This window comes from Phascolarctos cinereus, unplaced genomic scaffold, assembly GCF_003287225.1.
Source record: "Phascolarctos cinereus isolate Bilbo 61053 unplaced genomic scaffold, phaCin_HiC Scaffold_1;HRSCAF=81, whole genome shotgun sequence".
NCBI classification, from domain to species: Eukaryota; Metazoa; Chordata; class Mammalia; order Diprotodontia; family Phascolarctidae; genus Phascolarctos; species Phascolarctos cinereus.
The window spans coordinates 198,203,816-198,228,402 of NW_027555514.1; the positions used below are offsets into that span (position 1 = coordinate 198,203,816).

A 24,587-nucleotide genomic window follows, 5' to 3' on the forward strand; every position below is an offset into this window, starting at 1 on the left:
CCATGCCGCTCCGTCTGAACTTCATTGGGCAATAGAGTATAAATATAAATAACCAGGGCTTCAGGCTTAGTCTTTGCCACAGCGTGGGAGTTTTCTGATTTTGCACAGAACTGACCTGATCTGTGAGGTGAAAAGAAATGGCTCTTTCCAAATCTCATAGGGTAACAATGAATGACGGGAATACCATCCCGGTGCTGGGACTTGGTACTTATGCACCTAGAAGCGTAAGTATAGAGAGGAGTGGGGTTTGTGGGTGAGGGTGAGCACTATATAGGGAGGGGAGACGAAGTGTATTATCCTAATTCCCTTCTCATGCTACCCAGTATGGCGTTAGAGAGACTTTTTGGGGGTAGAAATACACAATTACGTATCAATGTAGGATAGTGAATTTCTATATAAAACTGACACTGTGTTAAATATATCACATCTTGAATTTAACCACCACCGGCGGGCCAGAGAGCCTGGAGTTGTAGTTCTTCCCAGGTTGGGAAAAGACAGCTAAGGTGAGATCAGCCCTCGGGTGGGAGGGAGGAAGGTTTTTCACAAAGTCCAGAGTTTGCAAAAGCTCTTGGGAGTGTATGAGGAGAGGAGAGGAGAGGAGAGGAGCACCTGTGGCACACGGTGTCTGCAGTATATGCCTTTCTCATCTTCGAGACCTTGACAGATGATAATTAAATGGACCAGCAGAGAGAATGTGGGGCTGTGTATCATGCATGCTCTTATCCAGGAGCCAAAGTGCTAAGAGAAAAACAGGTCCTGCTGCCTGCCTTACTTCTGCTTAGTTGTGTTTTTAAAAAAAATTCTGTTGCAGAATATTTTCCAGATTTAATATTATTTTTAATTACTTTAATTATGTTTATGAATTATATAAAACCTATCAACTATAATTATTGCATAAACTTGATTTAATTTAAATTTAATTGTATGATTTTTTAATATGATTTTTCACCTGTAGTTGACTTGGTCCTTAATGTTGCCCTGTATTCCTTTGATTGCGGCTTGAGGACAAAAAGGGAACCACACTGGAGAGAAGGACCTTGCCCAGGGCAAGGCTCTTTCAGCTCTGCAGGCATAAGCACAAGCCATTTTATAATTACACTTTCAGTCACAAAATTACTATGAACGTGCACCATCTTTGAAGTAAATCTGTACCTTATGTAGAGATAGTACCTTATGAGAGTAAGGATTGTACTCTATGGACAAATTACTTATTGAACCTGTGCCCCTCAGGGGAACATGGATGTTGGAAGATGTGTGGGTGGATTCCCTTAACTTCCTGGGGTTGAAGAGAAGGGACAGCTTTATTTCAATTACAGGTGCAGGAAATGCAGGGTCAGCATGAGGGCATCTGGATATTGAAGGAGTCTGAGCATTAGGGAAAAAGAGTACAAAGCAAGCAAAGCTGTATTTGGGCAGTATCCATGTTGCTGTGTGAGTATTGCAGCTAGTAAAGCGGAAAGAGACAGAAAGGTAATTGTGGGGTTGTATTTTGCTTAACATCTGAGCACAGATGGGAGCCAGCCAAGAGAAAGAGGTTTTTTCCAGCCCCATCCCTCTCTCTGCTTCCACATAGTGATATTTCTTCCTTCATTCAGGATGGCAGGGCTCTTGAAGTAGTTTGGAGTTTGTGGGGAAATAGCCCCGCTGTGCAGAGATCAACAGCCACAGCTCCGAACCCATTCTCTCCCTAGGTGTCGCTGCCTCACTGTCAGATGTGCTTTGTCTGCCTCCTCCCCTTTAGTTCTGAGGGAGGAGAGAGAGGGGCGGAAGAAGGAGAAGGAACTGGCAGTTATCTGCACCAAATTTTATGATTGGTTGAGGTTACATAGGGTCTGGACTTACTGGTTGAGTAGCTGAGGAAGGGTACAAGCCCAAGCATGGCTACCCTAACAGGAAAACAGAAGATGGTATATGGGGACCTTCAGGCTAGGGGGAACAAGATGGAATCACGTTAATACTTTCTGGTCTGTTAGCTAAGACACTGCTCCTAATTTCATGAAACTCATAACCTAAAAGAGAAATAAGACACAAACACAGAAAACTATAAATACACATTATATGATAATGACATTAGAGAGTTATACTGCAAAGAATTATGAGAAGTTTGAAGTAGAGATAATAACCAAGTGGGGAGAGGGAGAAATGGGATAAGGGAAGGCTTTCTGGACAAAATGATATTTCAATGGAGCTTTGTGGTATGGTTTATTTTTAATACTTTTTTCAGTGGCCCTTTATAATATAACATTATTATGATGTCATGGTCAATTTTTGCAAAGCAGTCATACACAGCTGAGAAATATGAATACTAATTTCTATTTCCTTTCAATAATCATTAGAGGTCTATCATATTTAAGTTACATAAGATTCTATTCATGTTCTTAATTTTTCACTTTTTTTTGTTATTTTATGTAGGGCTGATGGGGTAAATTGAAGTCCCTCACTATTATAGTTTTATGGTTTGTTTCTCTTTGTAATTCATTTAGTTTTTTCTTTGTTTTTAATGTTATGCTATTGATTACATGTATATTAAGTATGAAATCAATTCATTGTGTTACCTTTCAGAAAATAAATTTTCTGTTTATCTCTTTTAAAATTAAATCTATTTTGGCTATTGCCATTGCATAATAGCATAATTGTTATCCCGGCTATTTTGTGTTCAGCTGAGTCATAATAGATTTTGTCCCAACCCCTTATTTTAACTCTTTTTGAGTCTATTTCAAGTAAGTTTCTTGTAAACAATATGTTGTTGGATTTTGTTTTCCAAATCCATTCCAACTTCTATTTTATGGATGAATTCATCCCATTCCCATTCACTTTATTTTCTCATTTTCACATTGCTTTTGACCCTGTTTTAAGAATTGTGTTGTCTTGTAGAAGCGTTCATTTCTGTTTGGTCCATTCTGATTTTTTAGAGAGTGTGTTACTGAAGTTTTGTACCTCTGCTATTAAGCTATTGCTCCTTTCCCCAGTTCTTGTCTCAGTAATTCTGATTTCTTTTATACTTTTTTTTAAACTCATAATTTAAAAAAAAATTAGAAGTTTTCTTGTGGGCAAGCTTTTTTTTCTTTGTGGTTTTGATTACAGAAGTTTTTGCATTCTCTTCTGGTTAGTGCCTTTGTCATCTCTGTATTCATAAAAGTTTTTTTATTTTAATTTTTGCTTAATTCATTTTTGTTACTGAGGCCTTAGGGGTTAAATTCTAGGTTTTCTCTACTCTGGGGGATCAGATCAAGTTGAGTACCTTTCTTTTACAAGCTCCATTGGGTTTCTTTAGGCCTTTTTCTTCACTGTGTTCTCCAAAGTTCTCCTCTCTTGTGGTCAGTCTTAGTTAATAGTTTTTCCTTTGACTAGACAGAAGAAGGAGAAGCCTTTTCTTTAATTCTTAACTATTCCATGCATACCCTCATTTGGTGGGAGGAACCTCGTTGAAGACTTTTCCTTACAAAGGAGAAGGAGAATGCAAGGATCAAAGACATCTCCAAAGGTCTCATGATGGAAAATGCTATCCACTTCCAAAGAAAGAACTATGGAGTTTGAATGGAGATCGAAGCATACTATTTGCTATTTTTTTCTTTTGTTTTTGTTTCCTCTTTTTGATGGTTCCTCCTATTGGTTCTAATTCTTTCTTACATCACTTATGTGAAAATATGTTTAACAGGAATGTATATATATAGCCTAAGTCTTGGGGAGGGAGAGGGAGAAAAATTTAAAACTCAAAAGCTTATGGAAATGATTGTTAATAAATCAAAATAAATTAATAAAAACAGAGAAAAAAAAGAAGAGAGGTTGATGTCCTTTTCTGCTACAATCTCCCCCCCCCCTTTTTTCTAATCTCCCTTAAAAATATAGTAATAGTACCTGCAGTCTGTGGGAAAAGCTGCTGAACCTAATGCTGTATTCCCTGCAACCCATAATTTTATTTCTTGAAAATCGTTTTGGGATATATAACATTCACCCTAATGTTACTTATAATATTTGTTGTTCAGTCATGTATGGTTCTTTGTGACTCCATGGGCCACAGCACACCAGGTCCTTCTGTCCTCCACTATCTCTCAAAATCTGTCCAAGTTCATGTCCACCTTCAGTATTTGACCTTCCAGTGATTAGCCTGAATTAATTAGTAATGAGTAATTTGATCTCCTTGCTGTCTAAGGGACTCTCAAAAGTCTTCTCCAGCACCACAGTATGAAAGCATCAATTCTGTGGTGCTCAGCTTTCTTTATAGTACAACTCATCACCATATATACATAAAGTATACATATTATATGCATATCACAATTCAAAGCAACACTTAACAAGCTGCTTCTAATAAGGCAAACTCTAGCAACAGTAAATATATATATATATATATATATACATATATATGAATAACATACATGCAACACTACATATACATGTAATAAAGTACAAAGCATTATTATATATAATTCAAAAAAAGTTACATTGAGCTGAGTAAGTAGCCAGTTATACTGCAACATCATTATTTAGCCTATTTATTGGTTGGATGGATCTAATTCTTTTACGATTAATGGGTTTTTCCATATTTGTACCTAAAGTGGTTGTTGGCAAAATCTCACTACCAACACTTTGAAACTTGAATTGTTTGACCTCTTATCCTTATCAATATGATAGCTAAGGTTATAGGTATAGATTCCCTAACAGTAATTCTAAACTCTGTGTCTTGTTCCTTTAGGTGATTCTAGAATTTTAATTTAAATATGTAGTGATAGATAGCAGAAGTCAAGTTAATTTTCTTCTTTTTTTTTAATCTATGATTGGGAGGGATTCTTTTAAGTTTATCTCTTTTTTTTTGTTTTTTTCTCTAATAGACAAAAAGTCTTCTCCCAAACTTCTTATTGTTGAAAACTTTTCCCCTCCTTTAGGCATTATTGGCTTTGCAATGTGAATTATTATTGCCCAGTTTTCTGGCATAGTACTTTGCTGTCTTGCAAAAGCCTGTAACTCAATATACTTAAAACAAAACATTCCATCAAACTATGGGCTGTGGGAGGAGGAAAGGCATGTAATGTATAGCAGCAGATCCTGAAACTGAAGTCTGAAGATTGAAATCTAAGCCAGGGGTGGGGAACCTGGGACCTGGAGGCCACATATGGCCTTCTAAATCCTTGGGTGTTGCCTTTTGACTAAGTCTGAGTTTTACAGAATAAATCCTTTTATTAAGGGGATTTGTTCTGTGAAGTTTGGATTCAGTCAAAGGGCCCACTTGAGGATCAAGAAGGCCTCATGTGGCCTCAAGGCCACAGGTTCCCCACCCTTGGTCTAAGTCAAAGAATTCAACTGACCTGGGCATCTGTCTATCTGGCAAAATGTCTAATTCTCTCTATTACCTAATAGCTCCATACTTCTTAGAATGGCCAAATGGAAAAATAAACAAGCATCAGGATCTAAAGAAAACAAATTACAAAATGCAGCTGCTCAATGGAAGACTTCAGTAGTACTTGACCAAGAAAAAGACAAGCAAGGGAGAAAGTGGAGCTGGAGAGATAGAATAGAGGAAAGGAGAAGCAATAGTTAAAGGGCCATGTATAGGGAAGGGGGTCCATTGGGCTAAGGTATCTTTATCCAGGTTGAAACTCTCTCCGTTTGAATCCTTAGGTTCCCAAAAGCGAAGGTGAGATGGCCACAAAGGTGGCTATTGAGGTGGGCTTCCGCCATATTGATGGGGCTTTCCTATATGAAAATGAAAAAGAAGTTGGACAGGCAATCCGCGCGAAGATTGCCGATGGGACAGTGACCAGAAAGGACATATTCTACACCGGGAAGGTATTGTTGGGAGGAAATCAGGGATTGAATTTTGTGGGATTTTTTTTCAAAATTGAAAAAAGGTGACAAAATATAAACAATATTCTATGTGGAACAAAGGGGAATCCTCCCAACCAAGGCAATCTAGAAAACAAAAATGAATTATGCTGCATAAGGGAAAAGAGGAAGGCTAGCTAATGTTGATGAGAAGCAATGGAATTTAACTTCCAGTCATTTAATTTCAAAAGTAGAGTGGCCACTCAGTTAATAAGCAAGATGCACACTTGCACAGGGATATTCATTAAAGAACAGACATTGTCTTTGCTCTTCAGGAGCTTACACTCCTATAAGCAAGTTTAAAATAGCTGAACATTTAATTTCCCTAGATAAATAATTAAGAAATCTCTTCAGGGACAAGGAGAGAAACAAGCACCTTCAGGAAAAGCTATTAAGGAGAAACAGTGACTATATTTTCTAAATGAGCAGCTGTGAGATTATTCGTCTTATTATGACATGCCAAATATCATTTTTTTGGTATTCAGTGGACTCACTATTTTGAATTGACAGTTTCATAGTTGTGCTAGCAGTTTAAATTTAAACCTGAAGACTATAATCTAAATTATTCCTACGTTCAGTCAGGACATAAGCTCCTTGACTAAATTGTGAGAATGTATGGGATGATCAGTTAGTGGACTTTTCTTTTTATCTAATGGGTCAAAAGTAGAGTTAATTTGGAGGAAAGTAATATTCTTACTGTGGAATTTAGTGTTTGATAAACCTGTATTTTTTTTTTTGTAAATTAGAAATAAATTATCTAACAGGAAGTTGAATTCCAGATTTAATGGAAAGAATACAAATCATAAATATGTAGCTGATTATTAGTCATATTAGTCATTCTTTAAAAGCACCTTATCATTGTGGGAAACATAGAAGAATGCCTGAAAGACCAGACAAAAACAAAGTAGATTGCAACTTTTTTTTTTTAAGGAAGAGTATGTGGGCTTAATTGCTTCTGAATAGCAGTAATGTGCACTCAAATTTGTTAGAAATTCAGCAACATGCTATTATATCATTAAAAAGTTTCATGGGTTTTATTTAATTAAATTAATTAAGAAGTCTAAAGGTTTTCTCATAGTCTTGTCATGCTATTTGTATTTAACTGGAGTTAGATGAGAAAAGGATTAAAAGGTACTTTATCAACCTATTCTAGCTCAGTCTTATTCTTTTCTTTTGGTCCCCAAAGGTGGCTGGTTTCTAGCATTTCAAAAGTCCCTGAATCTTGCAGAAGATATTAGTCATTACATTACTTTGTTGGAGACAGGAGTTTGGATTAGGACAATTAATTAAATCATATTAAAGGTTTCCAAAGTGAAATAGGAAGAAAAGTAAATAGTAAGAGATTAAAGTAATAGCAATGTTGCTTATCATCTCCTAAAACCTCCTCCCAAACTAAAAGCATAGAAAGGAACAAATCTAGCCTGTTGTCTGTCTCTGGTGTGCTATTAAATCATCTTTGTGTTCAATCTTAGGAACTGATGTAGTGAAAATTGGCCACTTACCCAACCAATAAGGTGAAAGTGAAGGTGTTGTATGTTAGTCAGTGCCTACTTCTCTACTATGTCTTTTGACATTTGATTCTGTAGCTACTGCTTCCTAGTGTAAGTTACCAAAACACGGCTTTGTTAATATTCGAAATCCAGCATTAACATGAGTTGAGAGGATACCTCGTTGTTCAATGGTCAGATAGGTTTGGCCCACAGAAAACACCTCACCTCAATCCATGAGTTTCTTCCTCTTAACTTTCTAGCTTCAGGCTTGTCTCGTACTTTTAAAACCCCTGATTCAGAGATGTCTCCATACTGGGTGTACATTCATTCACAACCTCCTTCAATAGGTAGTTCAAGACCCTTGCTCTAGTGGGTAAATTTCTCTCCTTCCCAAAGAGGTCCTTTTTGCAGTTTACAAAGCATGGGATGTCTCTTTTGAACCTCATAAGAACTCTTGAAGGTAGATAGAATTTATTTGTTGTCTCTCATTTTATGGAGACAGGCACAGAGAGGTTAAGTGACAAGGATGAGCTTACACACAATTTTTCTGTAAACTGGCCATTCTGAGAACTCAGTCTGCTGTCCTGGTATTGCCACAATTTGCTGTTCTGCTAGGAATTGCTTTGATAAAGAATATTCCAGGTTACTTTGAATGTTCTTTCACTCCCTTTAGCTTTGGAATACATACCACCGCCCAGAATTGGTCAGGCCTGCCTTGGAAGAGACGCTGAAAAACCTCCAGCTTGATTACATTGACCTTTATATTATCCACTGCCCCATGTCTTTTAAAGTAAGTACTAGAACCTTGTCTAGGTACACAAAGATATTTTGACCACATTTCTCCCTTTTCTGCCTTGGCATTTTCAGCCCTGCTTCTGTAAGAAGTGAAGGAATGTTTTGTCCTTATTTGGGCTTTGTCTCTAGAGGACTGCAGATTAATGTTTTGACAGGAAAAAAAAAGCCATTGTTGATAGGGTTGGGTGTCAGTGTCCTAATATTTAAAGTAGATGCCTGTAAGTAAACATTTCCTAAATAAATCCTGATTTAACCTTAAGAGATAAGGCTGGTCATGGTGGTAAATGCCTATAGTCCCTGGGTTGGGGAATTCTCTTGAGTTGTTGGGAGAAGCATACCTGTCAGCAGGGTCCAGTGACTGTGGGTCAAAGATAGGAGGAAAAAGCTTGGAGATTTATTAGAATGCTATGGAATCTGCTCTTGCTGATAGCAAATTCATTTTCTTTTGATTGAGTATAAATTTGGTTTTATGACTTTCAGACTGCTTAGAGTACACAGCCAATCAGCAACATTGCATAACAATTGAGGATAGGAAAAAAGCATTCCACAGAAAAGGCTTGGGGTATCAGTCAAAGCAGAAAAAAGGAGTATTTGGAATGCAAGTGGTGGGATTTACTACCAGAATAAACAAATGTTTAAAGTCAGAGGATAAGGAGAAGATAACAAGGTTTCACAATTAGTCTTTGACAATTGTGAAAACAGTCCTTTTAGAAAAAAACTTCAGTGTCTCTTATCTAAGGACAGGAAGAAACCCCAACAGTGGAATAAGTCCATTGTCAAGGTCAACTCTCATTGCATAGAGTTGAGGGACTTTCTAATGTTAGACCACCAGGAGGTTGGGGGACTTCCACATTCTTGGTCCATCAGGATATAACATGATATTTGTGTTGCTTATTTTTAATCTGCGCCTGCTCCTGGGGAGGTTAAGGCTGGTAGATGGCTCAAGTTAGAGAGTTCTGAGCTATAGTAGTGCTACTGCTTATCCATGGTTCCCACCAAGACCAGCACAGATCTGGTGAGCCTCCAGGTTGCCTCAGGAGAAGCAAACCTGCCTAGGTTAGAAATAAAGCAAGATTGTCCAATTAATTTATGTTAAAGTTTTTTACACATGGGTCACATACATATCTGGAGCTTATCTTTGCATAAGGTATGAGGTACTCATCTAAATCTAATTTCTTCCATACTACCATTCAATTTTTCCAGCAGTTTTTGTTAAATAGTGAGTACCTACTCCAGTAACTGGAGTCTTCTTTTTGTTGCATATTAGGGGGTTAGATATATTTGCACCAGTATGTGGTATACTTAATCTGTTACACTGATAAATCTCTCTTTTTTTTAAGTTGGATTTGCAATACTTTAAAAAATTATTACTTTGGGTGTTTGATTTAGTCATCTCTGAATTCAGTTTCTTAAATGGGGCTTTGTTCCAGGGTGAAGGCAAGGGCCCTTGCTGCACTTTTGGGTTAAGTGATTTGCTCTGCTTGGTCTTGGCTTGGGTTCTTGCACTGACCTCCATCTCCTAGAGTTTGGCTCCCATGTTCTTTGAGGTTCAGGGAGCTGGGTTTTCTGGGGTATCTCAGAACAGAATGTTCAGATCCCCTTAGCTTTGTTTGACCTTGGCTGTTCCAACCTAAGCTCAGTAGCACCTCAGTATTTCTTCCAGCTGTTCCACCCCAGGGTTTTCAAGGCCTGCACCCTAGGGCTTTCTCAGGTGAGTCCTCTGTTCTTGCTAAACCTAGACTGAGAGCATTGCAGACTAGACATGCTGCATCTCTCTAGGAAGCTTTGCTTGGGGGGAGAGAAAGGGTGTTCTTTTCTTGACTCTGGGCTGCTGGGTGACTTTTTGTACAGTTCTGGAGTAGAAGATTTCATTTATTGTTGTTTCTCATTAATTTCTTGATCATTATTCAGTGTGAAATGAAGTTTAGTTCTGCTGGACTTGGTATGTGGGAGCCTGACTGCTTGCCTCTACTTCTGGAGGCTGTCTTCTTTAATAGTCTTTGAAATGCAAGGGACAGGGACAGCTAACTGGCATGGTGGATAGAGCACTGCCCCTGGAGTCCAACAGGACCTAAATTCAAATTTTGAACCTGAGTTCAAATCTGCCCTCATATACTTATTAGATGTGTGAGCCTGGGCAAATCACTTAACCTAAATTCCCTCCCCCCAGCCAAATGCAAGGGAGAAAAGAAATTTGTAAAATGTCAACAAGTCCAAGTAGCCTTAAGAGTCTGGGTGATGGTCCAGTGCTTACAAACTAAAAGGGAAACCCCACTTTGTCTATTGGTTAGTGAGGAGAAAAGAGAAACTGTGAGTATGAGGGTTTAAAGGAGATACCCTACAGAAGGAGACGGTTGGGGGATGAAGGGATACATGAACCATCCTTTATCCATGCTGTGAAAGAGAAGTATAAGAAAAAAAGGTTAAAATAAACAGGGGAGTTGATTGGACTAAGGAGGGACAAGAAGGGAGTCAGAGAAGGAAGAGGAATAAATGTGTTAGGGGAGGGGAGAATTCCTCCAAGCCAAACCAGCTACAGCTACGGAAGGCTGATTAACTGGCAAATGAATAAAAATGAATCAAGGATTTAGCAGTCTGATTCTGGGCCATGAGTAATAAAAGAGGAATTGCTAAAACTATTCTGTAGTGAATTGTTTCCTTTTGGTACATACCATAGGTGCTTAATAAATGCTTTATCAGTGAATGAGTGAAAGGATGTATGTCACTACAATCATATAAAAAATTCTAAACAATTCAAGTTAAAGGACATGTATTTTCTTTTTATATATCGGTAGACTACTAAATTAAAAAGTGACACACTATCGGTTAGAACCATATAATTAAATTAGGCAGTTTTGGTTAATTGTTTCAGAAAATATGCTTTTTTGTATCAGGCTTGATTTAATGTTTGTAGAGAAACATTTTATATCACAAATTACCAATAAAATTTTAGGTATATAATAAAAAGAGAGGGTTTGATTAGATGATCTCTAAGATTTTTTTCCAGGTCTACATCTCTGATCCTGTGGACTTGTATTATAATTGTCTATGTACTTGATTGCCACTAGTAGAAGGTAAACTCCTCCAAGGCAAGAACTATATCACTATTTCATGTTTTATTTGTGGCACCTGGCTCAGTGCCTTATTTGATATTTTTTATTTGATATTGGGTGTTTGACAAATGTTCGTTGAGTTGAATAGAATAACTCACTTGCTTGAGTGTCTCAAGAAGAGCAGTTTCCTTTCTCTAATTACAGCCTGGCAAAGATATGATCCCATTCGATGAAAATCAGAAAGTTATCAGTGACTCTGTGGATTTGCGTGATACTTGGGAGGTAGGTGACTTGTGGAAGCAGACAACAAATATGCTCTGGCTTTGAGGTCAAGATAGCCCTGCCTAACAGTGATTGTGACTGGAAAGGGAGATTCTCAGGTAGCTGGAAGTGAATTTTCTCAAGTGAAAAGATGAAAGGCAGCTTGTTAAGTGTAACACATGCAAGGCTAGAAACCTAGACTTCTAATTTTAGCTCTGATGCTGATTTGGGGATATTGAGTGAGTCATCTCACTATCATTTGAAGAATGAGGGCAGCTGGACTAAAAGATAGTGAAGTCTGTTGACATTAAAGGTTTACTCTTATTCTATATTAATATAAAAAGTATATACATGTGGATTAATGAGGATTGGCAGGCTAATCAGAAAATCCAGGGAATTATGTACTTTAAGGTATTGCTGAAGCAGCCTCTGTGGGTGACAGCGGGATCTTGGGTCCCCTGAAGTGGGTTATAGAATGGGGAGGGCAAAGAGAAGAGTCACACTCCCAGGATTTCTTACAAACTCCAAGAAATTTAGACATCTTGTCAGATTCAGATCAAGGGGAAAGAACCCATGACAATTGAATGGGAATTGCATGGAAGAGAGTAATTAGTGTACTGGAAAATAACAAAAATTAAAAACAAGAGAAATTAGTTAGAAGTTGGATGGTGGTTGTTACCATTTTTGTTTCTTGACAGTGTGGATTTATCACCCTTTTCAAAGAATAAAAGGCTAATTTGATATTTCTGAGTATCTTGGCTTTGGCTCCTATGATTTTAAATGTCATTTCCTGAAATAATCACTTAACTTCCAGATATTTATAGTTTGATGGGAAAGGTAGTCACGTAGATGAAGTTCAGTTAACATATTTCTTTTAGAACCAGAAATATGGCTGATAAAGAGCTGTCCACTGAACCAGCATATTAAAAATCAGAAGACCTGAACTCAAATCATGGTTTGGTTACTTATATGACATTTGGCAATAACTTCTCTAGATGTTCATTTCCTTCACCAAAAGAGAAAAAAAAATGAGGAAGTTCAACTAAATTGTATCTAAAGCCCCTTCCAGGTTTGAATTCTGTGAGGTATCCTCTCCTGAGGTTCTTTTTTTTCAAATCAGGGGAGAGGAAGCGAAAAGATCAAAGCTAGGTGATGCATGGGGAAAGGGTTCTACTCAACATGTCCTCCAGGGCTCTATAGGCATTCACAATCCCTCTCTACTCAGGCCATGGAGAAATGTAAGGATGCAGGTCTCGTGAAATCCATTGGAGTGTCCAACTTCAACCGCAGGCAATTGGAGATGATCCTGAATAAACCTGGGCTTAAATATAAACCTGTCTGCAATCAGGTAAAACAATTATTATTCTAGTGCAGTTTCCTTCCTGATAAATGAGGGGAGGGACTACAGCTCCCTGCTATTCTTATCTTCATCATAGTTCTAGATCTCATGTTTTGTTTTTGAAACTGTTTCTTTCTACTCACATTTTCCCAGGTTTAAATAAATAAAACTTATTTCTTTGATTCTTTAAACCATAAACTTTTAATAGACATGTAAGGTTTCATTCTATATAATCCATAAGGTCATTTGAGTCTACTTTTATCATGCCGTTGATTTTCTATTCAAAATTGCTGAAATAATACCTGAAAGCTATGGTTCTTCAAACACATTTAAACAGTTTTTTATTAAACCAAAGTTCTTTTCCCACTTGTTTCAGGCATCAAACTATTCATCAATGGCAGTATCTGAATCTTACATTCTTTATTAACTAATTTAAATCTCTTCCTTAACTGAAAACTACTTTTTCTGCTCCTTTCAGCACTAACGGCTCTATGTGAAATGGGCCTTAAATAGGCATGCTAACATTCTGTACTTTGGGTAATTTCCAAGTCCTTTGATTATCAAAAAGCTTAATATTGTCCCTTTTGGCCTCATGCATCTTATTTTTATAAGCCCAAACGTCAGCATTTCTTGTACTGCAGGTGGAATGCCATCCTTACCTGAACCAGAGCAAATTGTTGGAGTTCTGCAAGTCAAATGATATCATATTGGTAGCATATAGTTCCTTGGGAACCCACAGAGAGGCTCCATGGTGAGAAAGGGGGTCTGTAATTGATTCCTTAATCGCTAATACAGTTGATTTCCCAAATTTTTGCGTACTTACAAACTGTGCAACATTGGGTAGTGGAAACAGCATTGATTGTGGGGTTCTAATTAACTGAATTTGACTCCAGTCTGACTTCTGGCATTTTATTAATTGCATGGTCTTGAAGAAATAATTTAACCTTTCCAAGCCCCATTTCATCATATGTAAAAAGAAGATAATAACAGTTGCCCTCTCTACCTCATGATATTATTAGAGGTTCAAATGATATGTCTATGGAAACGCTTTGAAAAATGTAAAAAAAGCTAAAGGATGATTACCATCTGCATGGCATTGAACTCTTCCCCACTTCCCTGACCACAGATTTCAAAACGATTGTTTTCCATTGCAGGGTAGATCAAAATTCTCCCATTGTCCTAGAAGACCCAGTGTTGGGAGCCATTGCTAAGAAGCACAACCGAACCCCAGCCCAGGTTGCTATCCGATACCAGATTCAGCGAGGGTTGGTAGTCTTGGCAAAGAGCTTCACTGAAAAGCGGATCAAAGAGAACTTTCAGGTAAAGAGGCATGTTGGGTTAAGCAGCTGCATAAACTGTGGTGTTGATGAATGGAATATTGGAGAAAATGATGAAAAGTCTGGAACCTGGTCACTAGGAAGCTGACTCCTAAAGAGTCTAGTGGACTTCAGTGATTCAGTCAGGTGGACAGAAGTGTGAATTCACCAACATTCTCTGCTATTGTCAAAAGATCTCCAAGAGGGGCAGCTAGGTGGCACAGTGGATAGAGCACTGGCCCTGAAGTCAGGAGGACCTGAGTTCAAATCCGGACTCAGACCAACACTTGACACTTACTAGCTGTGTGGCCCTGGGCAAGTCACTTAATCCCAATTGCCTAAAAGCAAAAAAAAAAAAGATCTCCCAGAAACTAGTTGTGCATTTCAATTTTTTGAGGAGACAGTGTATGTGGTGTTTATGTAACACACACTTTGGAATAACTGCTTGATAGTTATTCACTTTATATCATGTTTGTTTAATAAAAAGAGATACAAAGTAGTTAAATACATAGTAGTTTGGGAGGGAGAGCATTCACAGTTAAGGGAATCAGAAAAGACTTCATATGGAAGTTGGTACTTGAGATATACCAAAGGAAGAAAGGGATTCTGGGAGGTAGAAGTGAAGAGAGAATGCATTTCAGGCATAGGGGATGGCCAGTGCAAAGGGAAGGAGATAGCAGATGCAATGTTGTGTGTGAGGAACCAAGAGAAAGATAGGGTGGGGCCAGATTGTGGAGGAGTTTATATTTTATCCTCAAGACAATAAGGATTTGATTGAATAAGATAATGACACAGTGAGATCTGCACTTAAGGTTAATGACTTTGTCAGCAATAAGGAGAATACACTAAACTGGGGAGTCACTTGAAGGAGAGTGATGAATAATCCAGGTGAGAAGTGATGATGGTAGCTGTTTGAGCAAAGGATAACATATAAGAGATGTTGAGGCAGAAACTGCAAGATTTGGCATCCAATTATATTTGTGGGGTGAGGGAAAGTGAGGAATTCAGGGTAACACCAAGATTATGAACCTGGGAGACTGGAAAACTAATGGTTCTTTATACAGAAATTGGGAAAGTTGGAATGATTGTTGCTTTGGGAATAATGATAATGACTTCTGTTTTGGACATATTAAATTTCAGAGGTCTTAAACATCTCATTTGAAATGTCTCCTTGGGAGATCTGATAAAAGTGAGCTCTGTCTCTCTTTCCTACCTCTCCTATCACTCTCCGCACTCTTCTGGCTGCCTGAGACGGCAGACATTCAATTCAAAACTTCTTTAAAATTGTTAACTTTTCATTTTAATTGGTACGTCAGCTGAAGCATAATGGATTCTTCTCCAGCCCATTCCCTTTACTCTCTCTGTCTCTCTCTGTCTCTGTGTCTGTCTCTGTCTCTGCCTCTATGTTTCTCTTTATCTCTCTGTCTCTGTCTCTCTGTCTCTATCTGTCTCTATCTCTGTCTCTGTCTCTCTCTCTCTGTGTCTCTCCCTCTGTTTCTCTCTCTCTCTTCTTCAAATGTGTTTCTTGTCAACAACATATTGTAGGATTCTGGTTTTTATTTTCTCTGCTGTCTGCTTCCATTTTGTGGGTGAATACATTCCATTCACATTCACAGTCATGATTACTGTGCATTTCCTTCCATCTTTATTTTCCGTCTGTTTATCCTTCTCGTTCTTATTACTCTGTGCCTCCTCACCCACGTTTTGCTTTTGACCACCATTTCTCTCAATCTGCTCTCCCTCTTATCAGTCCTCCTGCTGCTTTTATTCCCCACCCCTTCTACTTCCCTATACAGTAAGCTAGGTTCCTATATCCAAAAGAGCGTATATGTTATTCTCTCTTAAAGCCTCTTTCATGTGAGATAATTTACCCCATTGTACCTTTCTTCCTTCTGCTCCCAGTGCAATCCTCTTTTCCATCCCTTATTTCTTTGTTATGTCATCACATCAAAATCCATTTATACCTGAACCTCCCTCTATGTATACTCCTTCTAACTGGACTAACACTGACACACTTCTTAAAAATTAGAAGTACATCTTTCCTTGTAAACAGTTTAACTTTATTGTATCCCTTATGTCTTTTCCTACTTCCTATTTTCCTTTTATGCTTCTCTTCAGTCTTGTATTTGAAAATCACATTTTCTGTTCAGCTGTTGTCTTTTTCTCAGGAATTCTTTAAAGCCCTCTACTTCATCAAATAAACTTTTCCCACTTGAGGGTTATATATTCAGTTTTTATAGGCAAGTGATTCTTGATTGTGATCCTAGCTCTTTTGCCTTCTGGAATATAATATTCCAAGCCCTTTAGTCCTTTAATGTAGAAGCTGCTAAATCCTGTATAATCCTGACTATGGCTCCACAATATTCCAATTGTTTCTTTCTGGCTGCTTGAAGTATTATTTCCTTGACCTGAGAGTTCTAGAGTTTGGCTATAGTATTCCTGGGAGTTTTTTCATTTGGGGATCTCTTTCAGGAGGTATTTGGTGGATTCTTTCAATTTCTGTTTTACCTTCTGGTTCTAGGATATCAAGGCAATTTTCCTTGATAATTTCTTGAAATATGTCCAGGCTTTTTTTTTTATTATAGTTTCAAATGTTTTCAATTGTCTCCCTTGAATCTATTTTCCAGGTCAGTTCTTTTTCCAATGAGACTTTTAACATTTTCTTCTATTTTTCATTTTAAAACATTTTGTTTGATTGATTCTTGATGTTTCATGGAGTCTTTAGCTTCCACTTGCCCAATTCTAATTTTTAAGGAATTATTTTCTTCAGTGAGCTTTTGTACCTCCTTTTCCATTTGGCCAATTCTTTTTAAGAAGTTGTTTTCTTCAGCGAATTTTTGTTCACCTTTTTCTGTTTTCTGTGCTTCCTTTCCCAAGCTGTTGACTCTTTTTTCATGATTCTTTTGCATCTCTCTCATTTTGTTTTCAAATTTTTTCTACTTCTCTTATTTAACTTTTAAAATCCTTTTAAAGCTCTTCCAGGAGTTCTTTTTGAGCATGCTAGTAGTTTTTTTGGGGGGTCCTGAAACTAATTTCACATTTTTTCTTTGAGGCTTGGCATATAGGTGTTTTGACATTGTTGCCTTCTTCTGAGTTTGTGTTTTAATTGTCCCTGTCACCATAGTAACTTTCTATGGTCAGTTTTTTTTTTTGTTTTTGTTCTTTGCTCATTTCCCAGTCTATTATGTGACTTAAAGTTAGACCCTGTTCTTGGGTGGAGGGGACACTATCCAAAGCTTCTTGTACTGGGATAGAGGGACCTCACCACTGGTCTGTTGTTCTTGGGGTGAGAGGTCTCTCAGCTGCCTGCTGCTCAGGGGCTGTGGGGCCTGGCTTCTGGCCTACTGTGCCAGAGTCACTGACCTGAGCCTAGACTCAGGACTTTGATGCTGGTTTGACTGGATGCTTCCTGCATTGTACTGTGTTCCCCTTTTACCTGTGAGACAGACTTTTCCTACCAACTTTCCAAGTTGTATTTGGCTGGAAAATTTTTTCACTCTGTCTTTTCATTGGTTCTAATGCTCTAGAATTCATTTTGAGACATTATTTTATAGTTATTGGGAGGTGAACTGCATATTCTACCTTAATCTGCAATCTTCTATTTTAATTATTACTAAAGCTAACTTAAAGTGATAGATCCTAAATGTTGGTTCTTTGCTAAATTATTCATCTCTGGGGAGTGCAAAGAAGAGGAACAGGGCTTTGAATTAGTACTTGATGAAGAAGAGGAAAACTGGGAGGGCACAGAGCCTTTCAGCCTGAATTTTAATAGAGGGATCCAGTTAGGGGCATGGTGGCTATATGAGAGGGAATCTGAATGATTTAAAAATATTTTACAAATTTCTCAAGTTGGGTGACAACCATATAATTAAGATGTCATGTTCCACCCTCCTAACACCTTCAAAACCAGAGCAAAGAAGGAGTGAAAGCAATAGCATTAGGGAAAAGAGAATGAATAAGTATAAGAATACTTCAGGCACATTTACTTCTCACATTGTGGAAATGTTGACTAAGGCAGTGGTTCCCAACTTTTTTGTCCCCCAAACCCTTTCCAACAACAACATACAGTGTGTGTACCACCAGTGTAATTTAATAACTGTTCATAATTGTTTTAGATTTATTTATGAAGTGCTTAAAATGCATGATAAATTTTACACAAAAAGCTCTAAATTGAAATTTACATTATGTAATTATAATTCTACCCATCATTATGAAAACTCTAAATACAAAATAAAACTCTAATTTTAATTATGAATATTTTATGTGAGAAATTGACCAAGAATTAAAAAAAGTATTCAAGTAAGACCTCATATTCTTACAATTATCGGCAAGACTTCATATTAAATTTATTTGACCAACTTTGTTGAATATGACTAACATAATGAAATAAGTTACAATTTGGATATGTTTAACCTAATATAGTAATCATATGTAAACTTAATTTTGACATACGACTTTTTATTTGAACAGAACTTTATAGTATTTGATCTAACAATAGATAAACACAGTCTTAAAACTGTTTCTACATCAAGTTTATCTCCATATTTTAATTTAAAATAAGTTTAAAGTGAAAATGCTTGCTCCCATAAATAATGTGGTGGAAAATAGTAGGAGAATTTTATAAGCTATCTTTCTTTAAAGAAGGAAGTTCATTTAAAATTTTTAGCTACCTAACCAATTAATGAAAATACATAGCTAGTTAAGATATAAAAGACTTACTTTTCTACTGTCTAAGTAGCATTGTATTAAATGATAAATATACTTAAGGTGTAATTACATATATTGCTTAATTTTTTTTAACAATTTTTATATCTACACTAATCTTTGTAAGGAGATAATCTCTTCAGATATAACTTCATTCTTCTATATCACTGGCATACTGGCTATACCCTCAAAGACACTCTGCTGAAACACTGATGAGTGTTGACAACCAGTTCATTTAACTGAAGAATAGTATCATAAGTGGAAGATATAGTTATATCAGAAAACAGCCTTAATATTACAATGAGAGGCAATATAAGGTTTATTTCTTCTGAATGCTTGTGATAATGAAATGATAATTTCACGATGGCTTATAAGTGCTCGTGGATTTCAAACACCCTGAGATTTATTTGCACTGCAAGAATGCAAATATCCATAGCATCTTGATCATATGATTATGCCACTGATGAGATAGAATTATATGGTGACAAAGGGGAATGAAGGAGCTCTCTGGTGTGGTATATAGAGAGCAAATAAGAGTATGCTTATACATCTGATCACCTATTGGAAATCTGTTTGCACTCAAATATTGGACTCCTGTGACCATAGCTGTTTGGAAACAATTTGATGACAGGTTGAGAAACTTCAAGAACATGTTGCGCTAAGTCAGAAGTGGTCAGTTTGGTGTCAGCCATACAGACACAGAAATCATTGTGTGTAGGATGGTTTTGAATATTTTCAGAAACAAAACTATATTGCTTCAAATATACATATGGTTGTTGTCACAGGGGAAAATATGTTTGCAACAAATTTGGGGCAATTATTTGCTACATAAAGCAGAATCAAAAATTTGTATACATGAACCTGTTGTATCAATATCCTGAATCCCCAAGGGGTTCATGATCAGGTAAATGCAAAGTTCTAGATTAAGGGGAAGTCTACAACTCTGAAAGGAGGAGTTAGAAAAGGATGACTCCACCCACAAGAAGATGGGAACTATCAAGTGGCAGTAGCTAGTTTTCAGTTAGCCTAATCACCTCCAACACCAGAAGAGAGTTATAAGAGTCTCAGTGGAGAATGTGACTGATTCAATGAATTAAGTTGCCTATTCCATTCAGAGGTGCTATAAGCAGATCTTACTTATTATAATATCCTTTCTTCCCTGGCAGGTGTTTGACTTCCAGTTGACTCCAGAAGACATGAAAGCCATTGATGGCCTTAACAAAAACCTTCGTTACCTGATCTTTAAGCAGTGAGTTTTGCTTTTAATATCTAAGTTTTTCGTAGAGATATGTTACTGTAGGGATGAAGGGTAGCACTTTAAAGAAGAAGTCCTTTTTCAAGTCCTTCATGGAGAAGTTATAAATCTACAAACTATAATACTTTGCAGTGGTCATCACATCTCCTCTTCCTCTTATCTGAAGCAACATTCTGAACCTATCTTATGCTAGGTCAGGTCTGAAAAAAGTTTTCAGCAATTGATGGTCAAAGGTAAAATTGCAATAAGTTATTTGCAACTACAGTCATTTCTCTGTCTTCAAACATGGCTGTTCAGTTGTCTGTGTAGTCCTCCTCTCTCTGTCTTTATAGTTTAATAGAAAACTCGTATTTTATCGTACATGGATTTTTATCATTTTTTCATGCACAATGGATTTTTTTTTCACTTTCGGTAATTAAACTTCTCCTATACAAAAGTTATCTCTGATACCTTGTATCAGAAACAGGTTCTAGTTATGTTTCTGATGCAAACTAGCTATGAGACAATGAACAAGTCCATTTTCCTCTCTGAATCTCAGTTTCTTAGAAAATTTGTAAAAAGAAGTGTTTGGATTAGAGGATCTCTAAGGTCTCCAAATTAGGTCTGAAGGCTGCCCTGGAACCTCAATTCTATGAAGACGAGCACTAGAGCAACATTCTTTAATGTTACCATGGAAGAGTATAGTCACAGGCATGCATGGATAGATGAAGATAACTGGGTGTAGCTTCCTCCAAACCCATTTCCTATGAGGATTGTTGTACTCCTCTATCATTCCTCAGGAAGTGAGGTTCAGAGAAGCCCCACACCTCTTCCCTTGACTGCTTTTCTTCTCATTAGGTGACTGGCTCCACATTAGCCTAGGGTTATTGGGAAATCATATAAACGTGATCATTTAAATAAGCATGGTCCATATCTTTGGTTTTCTAACTTTGCAGCCTTATTTTTCACATCTAAAATTGAGCTCATTACGTTTCCTTCACATACTCCTCACCCCCAAACTTCCCCTATTACCATTCTAGCCCCAAGGCTTGCAACCTAGGTGTCATCATGGACTCATCACTCTCTCTCACCCCCACCTGTTCTCATGTTCAATCTATTGCCAAGACCTGTTGATTTCACCTTTGCAACATCTTTTGAATATGCTGCTTTCTCTCTTCTGATACTGCCACCACTGTGGTGCAACTCCTCTTCACCTTATAGCTGAACCATTGTAATAGCCTTCTGGTAAGTCTGCCTGCCTTAAGTCTCTCCTCATTCCAGTCCATTCTCCATTAAGCCACCATTAAGTCAAACACCTGTCAGCTCAGAAACCCTCATGGCTGCTTGTCTTCTCCAGGAGCATATATAAAATTCTCTGTTGGCATTAGAGTTCTTTCTCCCTCCTTTCCAATCTTCTCACACTTGCTCTGCCATGTATCAAACATCCAGTGACACTGGCTCTTGTTTTTATTAAAAAAAGCTGACATCTTAGGTCTGGGTGTTTTTCTGGCTCCCCCTATTCTTGGAATACTCTTCCCTCACCTCTGTCTCCTGGCTTCACTGGCTTTCTTCAACTCCCAACTAGACTTCTACCTTTTACAGGAAGCCTTTCCCAACCCCTCTTAATTCTGGTGTGTTCCCTCTTTTTTTCATTCCCCACCACACACATAATAGTATTTTGTTTTTCCCATTTACATGTAAAGATAGTTTCCAATATTCACTTTCATAAGATTTTGAGTTCCAAATATTTTACTTGCTCCCTTCCCCCCTCTTTCCCCAAGACAGCATGCAATCTGATATTATTAAGAAAGTCCAGCAGAAGATCCAGAAAGAGAAATTTCATTTAAAATAACTGTAGAAAATATGAATATTTGGGAGTCTACTTGCCAAGACAAACTCAGAAACTATATGAATACAATTACAAAACCCTTTTCACACAAATAAAGTCTTATCTACATAACTGAAAAAATATCAGTTGCTCATGTGTGTGCCGAGATAATGTAATAAAAATGACAATTCTACCTACATTAATTTGCTTATTCAGTGACATACCAATCAAACTACCAAAAATTATTTTATTGAGCTAGAAAAAATAATAAAAAAATTTGTCTAGAAGAAAAAAAGTCAAGAATATAAAGGGAATTAATGAAAATAAATGTAAGGGAAGATAGATTAACTGTACCGGTTATAAAATTGTTTCATAAAGCAGCAACCACCAAAACTGTTTGATACTGGCTAAGAAACACAGTGATAGATCAGTGGAATAAAATAGGTAGTCAATGACTATAGTAGTGTACTATTTGATAAACCTAAATATTCCAGCTTGTGGGACAAGAACTCAGTATTCGACTAAAAGTGTTGGGAAAACTGGAAAATAGTAAGTCAGAAACTAGACATAGAGCAACATCTTACATGGTGTATGCCAAGATAAGGTCAACATAAGCACATGATTTAGACATAAAGAATGATACCATAAGCAATTTAAGAAAGCAAGGAATAGTTTACCTGTCAGACCTATGGAGAAGAGAACTTACGACCAAACAAGAGGTAGAGAGCATTATGAAGTACCAAATGGATAATTTTGATTGCATTATAAAGTTTTTACACAAAGGCAGTGCTAAGATTAGAAAGTAAGCAGAAAGCTGGGAAACCATTTTTGCAGCCAGCTTCTCTAATAAAGGGCTCACTTCTTTTTTTTCCTTTTTTCCCCCATGTTTTATCTCTTTTATTATTGTCTTCATCATTGTTGTCACCTTCATCTGCATCATTGTCTTTGGGCAGCATCCAGCTGCCCCTTTTAATCATCATTATTACATTTCTTTTTTTTTCTTTTTTTCTTAATTTATTTTTAGTTTTCAACATTCACTTCCATAAGCTTTTGAGTTTTAAATTTTCTCCCCTTCCCTCCCCACCCCCCTTCCCAAGACTGCGTGAAATCTAATATAGGCTCTACATATACATTCCTGTTAAGGATACTTTCACATTAGTTATGTTGTAAAGAAGAATTAGAACCAATAGGAGGAACCACAAGAAGGAAGAAACAGGACAAAACAGAAGAGAAAAAAAGACAAATAGTATACATGAATCTGCATTCAAACTCCATAGTTCTTACTCTGGATGTAGACAGCATTTTCCATCATGAGACCTTTGGAAATGTCTTAGATCCTTTAAAGGCTTCGCTTCTCAAATATATAGAGAAATGATTTAAATTTGTAAGAATACAAGTCATTCCCTAACTGAAAAATGGTCAAAAGATATAAACAGGCAGTTTTCAGATGAAGAAATTAAAGCTATCCATATTCTTCTTAAACTTTTTTTTTCACTCTCAACCCTTTCAATGCTTCTTAAACTGTGGGTCATGACCCACAGTTTAAAAAGCAATACTCTAAATCACTATTGCTTAGAGAATGTAAATTAAAACAACTCTGAGGTACCACCTTACACCTATCAGATTGACTAATATGACAAAAAGGAAAATGATAAATGATGAAGAAAGTGTGGGAAAATTATAACACTAATGCATTGCTGGTGGAGTTGTGAACTGATCCAAACATTCTGGGAAACAATTTGGAATTATGCCCAAAGGGCTATAAAACTGTGCATACCCTTTGATCCAGCAATACCACTACTAAAACTGTATCCCAAAGAGATCATAAAAAATGGAAAATGTACAAAAAATTTACAGTGCCTTCACTCTTTTGATTCTTTCTTGTATATAGTTTGTTTTACATGTTTGCTTGTGGTCTGCCCCATTAGGTTGTGTACTCTTCAAGGGCAGAGATTGTCCTTTGCTTTTCTTTGCATCCTCATCGCTTAGCACAGCGTCTCACATATGGTAGTCATAGTAAATGCTTATTGACTGACTGACTTGCTGCATAGTGGAATATTTACTATGCTACTGATTGCCCTTGGAATGTCTCCTCCATCTGATTCTATACAAATAATCAGAATTTAATGGAGTTCATAGTACAGCCTGGCCAAAGTCCACCACGATACTGGTTCCTGCTCTAAAATTCCCTCTATGCTGTGGGAGCAAAGCTTGTTTTGTGAATTGATATGGATAAAGGTATGCCATGGTGTAGGGAGGCAATGTGACAATTATCATGGGAAGAGCGCTGAATTTTAAGTCTTAAGTTTTAGCTTTGATTCCTCTCTCTGCCACTTACTACCAGTTTGACTCAAGGGAGGTGACTTCCCCTCTGTTGGCTTCAGTTTCCGAAATGAGACCCTTCCCAATACCCCTTATTATATGGCCCTTCTTAATGATAGTACCTGACATTTACATAGCGATTTATGGTTGCAGTCCTTTGCACCCGTAGTCTCAAGTGAACGTTGCAATAACCCTGTAAAGCATGTTGTCCAAAAATATTATTTTCCATTTAAAAAATGAGGAAATGGAGCTTCTGAGACGTTCTGGTAATTTGCTTATAGTCATACAGCTAATAATTGAGAGCCAGAAGTTGTATCCAAGTTTTCTGATTCCAGAGCCAGGATCTTTTGTTTACTATTTAGTGATTCAGTCATGTTTGACCCTTTGTGACCCCATTTGGGATTTTCTTGGCAAAGATACTGCAG

The 24,587-nt window shown here is 37.2% G+C and overlaps 1 protein-coding gene across 5 annotated transcripts in view; it reads left to right on the forward strand.

Moving 5' to 3' along the window:
• The first annotated feature begins 39 nt into the window (after nucleotides 1–39).
• The window catches only part of LOC110218692 (aldo-keto reductase family 1 member C1-like), a 48,357-nt gene continuing 23,809 nt past the window's right edge, over nucleotides 40–24,587 (forward strand). For 4 of the 5 annotated variants that reach the window (XM_078156252.1, XM_021001531.2, XM_078156243.1 and 1 more), the window contains exons 1-8: nucleotides 40–224; nucleotides 5,617–5,784; nucleotides 7,984–8,100; nucleotides 11,363–11,440; nucleotides 12,645–12,767; nucleotides 13,400–13,509; nucleotides 13,913–14,078; nucleotides 19,945–20,027. In XM_078156252.1, coding sequence (XP_078012378.1) covers nucleotides 138–224; nucleotides 5,617–5,784; nucleotides 7,984–8,100; nucleotides 11,363–11,440; nucleotides 12,645–12,767; nucleotides 13,400–13,509; nucleotides 13,913–14,078; nucleotides 19,945–20,027 — 932 coding nt within the window. In that variant the 5' untranslated portion in view covers nucleotides 40–137. The remainder of the gene's footprint in view (nucleotides 225–5,616; nucleotides 5,785–7,983; nucleotides 8,101–11,362; nucleotides 11,441–12,644; nucleotides 12,768–13,399; nucleotides 13,510–13,912; nucleotides 14,079–19,944; nucleotides 20,028–24,587) is intronic. The other variant, XM_021001533.2, reaches the window with a different exon arrangement.